Source organism: Diaphorina citri, unplaced genomic scaffold, assembly GCF_000475195.1.
Source record: "Diaphorina citri unplaced genomic scaffold, Diaci psyllid genome assembly version 1.1 scaffold953, whole genome shotgun sequence".
NCBI lineage: Eukaryota > Metazoa > Arthropoda > Insecta > Hemiptera > Psyllidae > Diaphorina > Diaphorina citri.
In genome coordinates, this window is record NW_007378384.1 from 58,413 (window position 1) to 69,429 (window position 11,017).

Sequence of the window (11,017 nt, forward strand, 5' to 3'; positions counted from 1 at the left end):
CTTTTAGACTACCCGAATGAGTAAAAGAGGTTCCACACTCATCACATTTAAATGGTTTTTCTCCTGTGTGTGTTCTCATGTGTACTTTTAGACTACCCGAATGAGTAAAAGAGGTTCCACACTCATCACATTTAAATGGTTTTTCTCCTGTGTGTGTTTTCATGTGTTCTTTTAGATGACCCGATTGAGTAAAAGAGGTTCCACACTCATTAGACTTGAATGGTTTTTCTCCTGTGTGTATCCTCATGTGGAGTTTTAGATTATTCGATCGATTAGTAGAGTATCCACACTCATCGCATGTGAATGGTTTTTCTCCTGAGTGTGTTCTCATGTGTTCTTTTAGATGACCCGATTGTTCATGACGATATTTTCCATCAGTTTTATTGTTGGTAACATCACATTCAGCATCAAAGTCAATATTATCACTGTTAAAGTTAAGGTTATGTTCTTCCTCTCCCAGACCTTGATATCGGGCGCTGAGATTAAGGTGGATTTGGAGGACTTGAAAGCACATACAGCTTATCTAGGTGAGTTTTGTTATATACCTTGATATCGATCGGGCGCTGAGATTAAGGTGGATTTGGAGGACTTGAAAGCACATACAGCGTATCTAGGTGAGTTTCCCTAGCCTTAAGGAACACTTCCAAACTTTTTTCCATGTGTTAAGTAAGGCGCTGTAACTTTTTCCCATGTTACCCTAGCCTTAAGGAACACTTCCAAACTTTTTTCCATGTGTTAAGTAAGGCGCTGTAACTTTTTCCCATGTTAGGTAGCTCGTTATTTCCATTTGATAGAATTGATAGAGAGAACTGTAACTGCTAAGGTTTTGTGACCCCGAAATCGAAGAGAGAAGGAAGACAGGATAGGAGAAAGCCAGCCGTTCCCAGAATGAACCTTTTTTTCTCTCTTTTTTTTTATAGGATAAAATTAAACCTTGGCAGGAATCGAACCCGCGACCTACCGCTATGGTTGAATGGTTGTCAACTTAGCCTTTTTTTGAAGAGGTTTGACAGAGGGAACTGTAACTGCTAAGGTCTTATCGTCCCGAAATCGAAGAAAGAAGGAAGACAGGATAGGAGAAAGCCAGCCGTTCCCAGAATGAACCTTTTTTTCTCTCTTTTTTTTATAGGATAAAATTAAACCTTGGCAGGAATCGAACCCGCGACCTACCGCTATGGTTGAATGGTTTTCAACTTAGCCTTTTTTTTTTTTTTTGAAGAGGTTTGACAGAGGGAACTGTAACTGCTAAGGTCTTATCGTCCCGAAATCGAAGAAAGAAGGAAGACAGGATAGGAGAAAGCCAGCCGTTCCCAGAATGAACCTTTTTTTCTCTCTTTTTTTTATAGGATAAAATTAAACCTTGGCAGGAATCGAACCCGCGACCTACCGCTATGGTTGAATGGTTTTCAACTTAGCCTTTTTTTTTTTTTTTGAAGAGGTTTGACAGAGGGAACTGTAACTGCTAAGGTCTTATCGTCCCGAAATCGAAGAAAGAAGGAAGACAGGATAGGAGAAAGCCAGCCGTTCCGAGAACGAACATTATCCCATCAGGATAAAATCCGCCCCGAGCGGGAATCGAACCCGCGGCCTAGCGCTTACAAGGCAGACGCGCTACCAACCAAGCTAACAAGGCGCGACAGTCTGTTATTCAACTCTCTTTGAAAATCAAACCTCTCATTACACTCCGTACAGGAGTACATTTGTTTTCCCACATGACAATCGGATATGTGAGTGGCTCAACTTGGCCTTGTTTTCACATTTGTTTGTTTTCGAGGGGGCTCATTTTACTGTTGCTTATTTACTATTGTATTTATTACAGGTGGGTATACAAGTGATCATGCTACCATACAAATGTTCTGGGCAGTTGTAGAAGAATTTAATGATACGCAGAGGAGAGCCTTGTTGAAATTTGTTACTAGTTGTTCACGACCTCCACTCCTTGGATTCAAGGTAAAGATACATTTCAATACATCTCATGCTATTCTTTAGGTGCAGTTTTTACTCTAAAAAGCTAAAATTAAAAAGCTAACTGATATGTGAGCTTGGTACTCGCGTATATTTTCCGACTTATACTTGCAGAATGGCACAGCACATTGCCTCATATTCGTCTCGCTTTTTATCCTGCTCACACCCGGAGTGTCAAGGGTTTCATATCCGCTGATTCTAACTTGATTCTTGCTAGTAGCTGTATGAGTCCCTTGGTCATCATTTGATTTGGTATTTCCTCTTCCTCCCGGAGTTCCATTGCTAGTTTCAGCCGCGGAATCACCACTAGTAGAAGAATGTTTGCCAGGTTGTCTCTTGCCTCGACAGTACCTGGTATGCTTGGTCACATACAGAGGGGACGAGAAAGTAATCTTGCATGTATCACATTGGAAAGTCATGTAGGGCCATTTCTTCTGGTGGTCATGGTATGATTCCAGGTCAATGAGTAATCTTTTACAATAGTCATTACCATAGTTCACCAGGAGTTCCGTCATAGGTGGAATGTGCTTGGTCGTTCTGTAACAAAGAGGTAAATAGTATGTAATAACCAGAGACAACCAAATGTCATATTGTCATGACATCATGCTATTTAGTCATATTTTAGCTTTTTTTCGGAAAAGGTCATAAAATGCCATCTCCCCCATATGAGCAACCTTGCGAAGCGCAATGCCCTTAGCGCTCACGGGAATTCATCTTGTGTATACGGTCGCGCTTCGAGGAAAAAAGAGTAACATCACACTAAAACCGCCCCTCGAGGTTCTCCTTTACTGTAGGTCAGACTCCGAAAATTTGGAGGGTACTGTAACAACTGAAGTTTTATGGTCCCTCATAGAATTGGAGAAAGCTAGCCGAATACGTACCTAAAAATTTGGAGGGTACTGTAACAACTGAAGTTTTATGGTCCCTCATAGAATTGGAGAAAGCTAGCCGAATACATACCTTATCTGTTTACTCTCCCCCGTATGAGAATTCTTGCGAAGCGCAAAGCCCTGAGCGCTCAGACTCCGAAAATTTGGAGGGTACTGTAACAACTGAAGTTTTATGGTCCCTCATAGAATTGGAGAAAGCTAGCCGAATACATACCTTATCTGTTTAGAATAAAGACCGTCTCGGGCGGGAGTTGAACTCCAGATCTAGCACTTACAAGGGAGGTGAGTTACCCTCCAAGCTATATTGTCTGGCCCTGTTGATTTTTATAGAAAGAGAAGGGGTAGGCCGAAATCTAGTCTATGTATATTATTTTAATTAACTAGTCAACAATGAAACTATCAAGTCATCTATGTTCAATTTTTGTTTGTGTTTCATGTTGTACTTAACTAACAAAGAGCTGTAAAAAGGACGTTGAATGCACCACTTCTCGACAGATCACTGAAGTTAAGAAACGTTGTGCCTGATATACAAGTGATCATGCTACCATACAAATGTTCTGGGCAGTAGTAGAAGAATTTAATGATACGCAAAGGAGAGCCTTGTTGAAATTTGTTACTAGCTGTTCACGACCTCCACTCCTTGGATTCAAGGTAACCAAACATTTCAATACATCTCATGCTATTCTTTAGGTGCAGTTTTTACTCTAAAAAGCTAAAATTAATTTTAAGACACACAATAATTCATATTTAGGTGCTGGGTCAACACGAGAACTCCAGGAAGTAACCCGTTGAAATTGTTGAATCAAAATACTTTTTTTTTTGCTCTAGGAATCGATCCCAGGACCTTCTCACTACGCCACCGAGGCAGGTTACAATAAATCTCTTTTCTTTTCTCAGGAGTTGGACCCTCTTTTAAGAGACACAATAATTCATATTTAGTACCTGGGTCAACACGAGAACTCCAGGAAGTAACCCGTTGAAATTGTTGAATCAAAATGCGTGTGTATTTTTTTTTTCTCTAGGAATCGATCCCAGGACCTTCTCACTACGCCACCGAGGCAGGTTACAATAAATCTCTTTTCTTTTCTCAGGAGTTGGACCCTCCGTTTGGTATTCAGTTGATCAATGCTGAGGACCGTCTCCCCTCTGCTTCTACCTGTATGAATCTACTCAAACTACCCAAGTTCCAAGCTCAGGATAAGCTCCGAGAACGGCTAGTATATGCCATATCCAGTGATTGTGGATTCGAACTTAGCTAGGAATTAGTCATGAAATATATTTGGGTCCAAAATAGTGATGTATTGAGTAAAAAAGGAGAGGTTTGATAGGGGGAACTGTTGTTTAGTGATTGCTGAGGTCTTATCGTCCCGAAAGCGAAGAGAGAAGGAAGACAGGATAGGAAAAAGCCAGCTGTTCCGAGAACAAACGTTATCTGTTTTAGGATAAAGATATCTGGCGCGGAAATCGAACCCGAAACCTATCGCTTACAAGGCAGACGCGCTACCATCTAAGTTGACTAGGCTGACTGCTGGGTCATTTATACCCACCTGTAAATTCAATTTAGAAATGTCTACTCTTGATATAAAGAAAACAACCACAATAGTTAAGGTTAGCTCTGGCGCGGAAATCGAACCCGAAACCTATCGCTTACAAGGCAGACGCGCTACCATCTAAGTTGACTAGGCTGGCTGCTGGGTCATTTATACCCACCTGTAAATTCAATTTAGAAATGTCTACTCTTGATATAAAGAAAACAACCACAATAGTTAAGGTTAGGTTACGTACAAAAAGTGTCTATTTACATTAAAAAACAACATCAAAAAGAAATCTCGCAAGGTACCTAGGTGTCTGCTAACAAAGACTAGCTAGTTACTTGGGGAGAGAAAGAGAGAATGACAATTAAAATAATATAAAAGAAATCATTACTAGTATAGCTCCGCTATACTGTAGTAATAGAAAGTAAAAAAAAAGTAACTTGTGAATTTAAATAAATAAAATTTCTTCAAAATTGTCTGGTAATTAAAAGTCAATTAATATTTAATTAACTAAATAATGCTTGGTTAATACCTATAGTTAAATTTAAAGACATTTTTTAGAAAAGAAGAAATTACCTCATGTACTTATATTATACGGGACAAGACAAGGTATACTTTTAACTTAACAAGGGGGGAAAAATTAGTTCAAAAGTGGTGTAGTAAAGTAGTATGAAAGTGGTTCCGAGGTACAATCTTAAAATTAAAATGCAGAAAAGTTGTATTTTACTCATGGTGTTTGTAAAATTATTTTTAAAAATATCTTCTATCCTTCTGTCCTTTGTCGTAAAAAATTATACATGGTGCACCTACACTTACACTGTGTTGATCGACACAGTCAAATGTTGGTTATGACATCGATTAGAAACCTATACCATATTTGATTAGGTGACTTTTTTTATAGTTAACATGGTTAAACCAGTGAGATTCTGACATGTGGACGTCCAAATCGGAATCTCATTGATTCAGCCATGTTGACTATAAAAAAAGTCACATAATCTAATACGATACTAACTAAAGTCGGTTCTCCATGATGTATTTCAGGCGATGTTGATCGACCAACAGGTTAGACGTACTTTTTATCTTTCAATAAGCCAAATGTGTTTATAAAATGTTCTATTTGTATTTTAATGGAATTTTTTGTTTAATAATTAAAGAGAATAAAAATGAATTACATTGACCATGTAAATAAAGTACAGACTCTTTTTATTCTTATTATTGTAGGTCTTGAACTTGGTAGATTTGTGCTGGATTTCACTACGCATGGAAGATTTTTCAACCACCCAACAAGGAGTCACTTGATTCTATTCTGAAGTCGCAAATCTCCGAACAAGTTGTCAAGTCATTGGTGAAACCTTTCATCAACTTGAGCCGTATTTTATTATATGACGAAATATTTGTTTGGACTAGTTTGGACTGGCAGTAGGTGTAGTGGCGCCATTACGTCCAAACTAGCCCAAAGAGAAATTCCTGCATCGACATTCCGCTGCCTGGCTCCTAATATTTCCTTATATCAAACAGTTGTTTAGGAGGCTTCCGTTTCAAATCAATTTCAGCAAAAAAAAAAAAAAAAAAAAAAAAAAAAAAAAAAAAAAAAAAATTTTTTTTTTTCCTACCCCTACTATAATCCTTACTGTTATGAACGATAATATTCTCCGCGCGGCTGAACTTGCTATTCCTGAAAAAGTCATTCCTGTTAACAAACTCCCAGTTCCCTGGTGGGATGATGACGTCAAAAAAGTCATTAAGGAAAGAAGGAAGCATCTTCGTGCCGTGCGACGTTGCCCAACAATCGACAACAAAATAGCATTCATGAAATCAAGAGCTATCGCCAGAAAAACTATCAAGTCGAAAAGACAACAGAGTTGGACGAACTTTGTTGGATCTATCGACCAGTCACTAAGTTCCGGTGAAATGTTTCACAAAATGGGTAAACTCCGTGGCAAATATAGCCCAAGAATCATCAATGCCCTTCACGATAGTAATAATCCCAATCAGCTAATTTTTGACACTCCTTCCATTGCGAACACATTAGCCGCCCACTTTTCAGCTGTTTCATCTGATGCTAATTACGAACAGGATTTTTTAGTTCATAAGAATTCATGCGAAAGCTCGCCAGTCCAGATCGACTTCAGTTGTGTGGGCGATTATAATTGCCTTTTCACTTTTCAGGAAATGTTTCTAGTCCTCCATTCGTGTACTTCTAAGGCAGCTGGACCCGATGGTATATCTTTTGTTTTGTTAAAGGAACTCCCTAATTGTGCACTCGAAAAAATGTTGGATTTTTACAACTATCTTTGGATGAAAGGTAAGTTCCCTAAAAGTTGGGGCGAAGCTCTTATCGTCCCTCTCCTAAAACCCGGTAAAGACCGACTGGTACCCTCTAGTTATAGGCCGATATCGCTCCTTAACTGTTCTAGTAAAATTTTCGAGAAGATGACCAATAAAAGGCTATTCTGGATACTTGAAAAAAAGTGTTCAATTAATCCTTTTCAATCTGGCGGTAGGTTTAAAAAAAGATCCACCATCGATAATTTGGCATACCTCGAAAAAGAGGTGGCTCAGGGGTTGTCCAAAAAGGAGTACACAATTGCCCTCCTACTCGATGGCCTTAAGGCCTTTGATATGACCTGGCGTTTTAAGATTATTAAGACACTTAAGGAATTTGGCATAGACGGATACATGCTACAATACTTGTGCAATTTTTTGAAACACAGGAGTATAAGAGTTAAATGCAATGGTTCACTATCTAACAGTCATCCCCTTGAGAACGGGATAGTCCAAGGGTCCTCCTTGAGTCCGTTGCTTTTTATAGTCTTCGTTAATGACATCCTTGATATCGTAAAAGTTCCCTTGCGGCGGCTCTTGTTTATTGATGACTTTCTGATCATAGCCAGGGGTAAAGATATCGATGGCCTACAAGCCCGTATCCAAAATACTTTGAATGAAGTACATAAATGGTCCACCAAGAATGGCCTTATTTTTTCCACCGACCCTACTAAGTCCGCTTGCATTAACTTCTCTAGGAAACGCAATCCCACTTGTCCGCCTTTATTTTATAATGGAGTCCAGCTCAAATTCGTTGATCACGTGAAATTCCTTGGATTAAATTGGGACTCTAAGTTAAACTGGTCGCTCCATAATCGCGCTTCGGAGGCTCTAACCGAAGGACATGCATAAAACATAGTTAAAGCGCCCAATGGAAAAAAAAAAAAAAAAAAAAAAAAAAAAAAAAAAAAAAAAAAAGAAAGGGGAAAAATTCGGAGGCCTCGGGAGTGCGGCTGATTCGACTCTCCTCCAACTACACCACACACAACACCATTTTTAGGCATTATGACGTGCTTTTCCTCCTGTGTGTGTTCTCATGTGTTGTTTTAGACTACCCGAATGAGTAAAAGAGGTTCCACACTCATTACACTTGAATGGTTTTTCTCCCGTGTGAGTTCTCATGTGATCTTTTAGATGACCCGATCGACTAAAAGAGGTTCCACACTCATTACACTTGAATGGTTTTTCTCCTGTGTGTGTTTTCATGTGTTCTTTTAGATTACCCGATTGAGTAAAAGAGGTTCCACACTCATTACACTTGAATGGTTTTTCTCCTGTGTGTGTTCTCATGTGTTCTTTTAGATTACCCGAATGAGTAAAAGAGGTTCCACACTCATTACACTTGAATGGTTTTTCTCCTGTGTGTGTTCTCATGTGTTTTTTTAGACTACCCGAATGAGTAAAAGAGGTTCCACACTCATTACACTTGAATGGTTTTTCTCCTGTGTGTGTTCTCATGTGTTTTTTTAGACTACCCGATTCAGTAAAAGAGGTTCCACACTCATTACACTTGAATGGTTTTTCTCCTGTGTGTATCCTCATGTGTTCTTTTAGATGACCTGATTGAGTAAGAGAGGTTCCACACTCATTACACTTGAATGGTTTTTCTCCTGTGTGTATCCTCATGTGGAGTTTTAGATTATTCGATCGATTAGTAGAGTATCCACACTCATCGCATGTAAAGCTAACTAGGCTGGCAACCTACATACTTCATTATTATTATTATTATTTTTTTTTTTTTCTCAGTCAACAATATACATCAATCCAGCTCCATCATCAAAAGCATAAGGCTTCACAATCTGTCTTGTTCCTCTTAATCTCAACGATACAGCCTTCAGGATTGAGAACTCGGTCCTCACTCTCAACCAGCTCAGCACATGCCCATACATTTTTTTCCACTTTTCACTCAAAACTAATGCAATTCTCTTCAAAAAACTATGTGGCGATAGATTCCATCAGTTTTATTGTTGGTAACATCACATTCAGCATCAAAGTCAATATTATCACTGTTAAAGTTAAGGTTATGTTCTTCCTCTCCGCCTATTTTTGTTAGGTATTTTTACCAGCTGATTGCCTTGAGCTTCGCTACGGAGAGAATATAAAAAACTCGCACTTCGTGCTCGGGAGGGGGGCTTCGCGTGTTCGCTACGCGGGGTTGCGTATACGGTCGCGCTGCGCGAGCCGAATACGTACCTTATCTGTTTAGAATAAAGACCGCCTCGGGCGGGAGTTGAACTCCAGATCTAGCACTTACAAGGGAGGTGAGTTACCCTCCAAGCTATATTGTCTGGCCCTGTTGATTTTTACTTATACAGTGTGTCCACTTTTAATGTGCGCCATAGGAAAAATACATGTAAAAACAGTTTTTCTTGTCTCAAAAGTCCCCATTAAGTATGTACTTAACTAACAAAGAGCTGTAAAAAGGACGTTGAATGCACCACTTCTCGACAGATCACTGAAGTTAAGAAACGTTGTGCCTGTTAACTAACAAAGAGCTGTAAAAAGGACGTTGAATGCACCACTTCTCGACAGATCACTGAAGTTAAGAAACGTTGTGCCTGGTTGTTACCTCCTCACTTACCTGTAAAACAAGCGACCCTTGTATTGGAAAGCCACCAAGTTCTCTTCAAACTTGTTCCTAGCACAGTTGACATATCGCATCCAGTTGGATTTCTGCGGATTGCCAGCGTCGATGTAGTGATGGGGTTTGTTTTCCGACTTCTTGTATTTGATTTCCCATGTGTAGCCGCTGTTCCCTTCTAAACTCATAACATCAACCCCTGTGACGACAGAAAATATTAATTATTGCCCGGACCACAAAGTGAGTTTACACTCAGTTTAAGTTTACCTTTCGGATTAAGCAATCTGATTTGTGGATTAAAAAAAAGCCAATCAGATTGCTTATTTCAAGAGTTAAACTTAAACCGAGATACCGGCCATGATTTTTACTGTAGTCCCGGGCCTCATCACGAGGCGTATTTTTTAACATGATTATATTGGTCACTGATCAGCTGATTACATGATCCAGAGTTGATCATGATCCATGATCAGTGGATCAGTCTAAGAGAGAAGACTAAAGAGAAGAGAGAAGAGATAGAGAATGAAGAGAGAGAGCGCACAGCGCAGTAGAGGAGGAGAACTATCGATAGTCGGCGCCATCGATAGTTATCGATATTTTTCAAAAAAACTATCGATAACTATCGATAGCCACCCAACAAGGAGTCACTTGATTCTATTCTGAAGTCGCAAATCTCCGAACAAGTTGTCAAGTCATTGGTGAAACCTTTCATCAACTTGAGCCGTATTTTATTATATGACGAAATATTTGTTTGGACTAGTTTGGACTGGCAGTAGGTGTAGTGGCGCCATTACGTCCAAACTAGCCCAAAGAGAAATTCCTGCATCGACATTCCGCTGCCTGGCTCCTAATATTTCCTTATATCAAACAGTTGTTTAGGAGGCTTCCGTTTCAAATCAATTTCAGCAAAAAAAAAAAAAAAAAAAAAAAAAAAAAAAAAAAAAAAAAATTTTTTTAAATCATTTCATGAAAGTAAAATCAAAAATGATAATAAACTGAATATTAAACAAATTAGGTAGGTACATAGGTACTGATTTTCTTTAATCACAATCGAATAATCTACGGGCTAAAAAATTCCCGGAGGGACGGGCCCCGCTTGTTCCTACCTAGTTCACCTTATAGATTAGTAGTAAAATTTATTAATCTCTCACCAGCATAAGGTCCGAACACGGTATGGGCTCGAATGACTGAGGTACTCCATGCACCAAATCCTGCTCCGGGAATTGCACTCAGATCAATAGCTATCATAGAGGGACACGAGTCTCTTGATTTATCTGTCGAATCTTGAGGGACCTGATGAAGAGCGTAATGGAGTTTTCATTTAGGGCGGGTCTCAGATACACCACTTTTTGTATTCTTGCTCCTCTCGAATCTTGAGGGACCTGATGAAGAGCGTAATGGAGTTCTCATTTAGGGCGGGTCTCAGATACACCCTCAGAGTAAGAATAACATAGAGGGAGCGTTTGGGACCAAAACGAAAGACACTTTTCAAATCGAAGGTTTTAAATCAGCTGATTTGGTACCAGTGCCGGACCATGAATAATTTCCTGGGTAGGATGATTTTTACAGAAATTTTGAAACATTATTTCTGCTTTTTTATGAAACTTTTACTTTTAACAACTTCTAAGTAAATTCGATGGGTATCTTATCTTATTTATCCATTATTGACTTTAAAAATTCATAAAACCATTCAGAAATCGGGGGAAATTGAAAATACAGACCGG

General features: G+C 39.1%; 2 protein-coding genes across 2 annotated transcripts in view; one reads left to right on the forward strand and one right to left on the reverse strand.

The window, feature by feature from the left end:
* LOC103513315 (ubiquitin-protein ligase E3C-like) overlaps positions 1-5,580 on the forward strand; it is a 38,804-nt gene extending 33,224 nt beyond the window's left edge. The window contains exons 17-20 of the mRNA XM_026826548.1: positions 461-527; positions 1,820-1,950; positions 3,947-4,463; positions 4,627-5,580. Coding sequence (XP_026682349.1) covers positions 461-527; positions 1,820-1,950; positions 3,947-4,114 — 366 coding nt within the window. The 3' untranslated portion in view covers positions 4,115-4,463; positions 4,627-5,580. The remainder of the gene's footprint in view (positions 1-460; positions 528-1,819; positions 1,951-3,946; positions 4,464-4,626) is intronic.
* A 1,552-nt stretch (positions 5,581-7,132) lies between these two features.
* The window catches only part of LOC113469095 (histone-lysine N-methyltransferase PRDM9-like), an 18,065-nt gene continuing 14,180 nt past the window's right edge, over positions 7,133-11,017 (reverse strand). Inside the window, exons 12-16 of the mRNA XM_026826549.1 lie at positions 10,655-10,675; positions 10,445-10,586; positions 9,297-9,495; positions 7,730-8,408; positions 7,133-7,303 (exon numbers count right to left, since the gene is read on the reverse strand). Coding sequence (XP_026682350.1) covers positions 7,133-7,303; positions 7,730-8,408; positions 9,297-9,495; positions 10,445-10,586; positions 10,655-10,675 — 1,212 coding nt within the window. The remainder of the gene's footprint in view (positions 7,304-7,729; positions 8,409-9,296; positions 9,496-10,444; positions 10,587-10,654; positions 10,676-11,017) is intronic.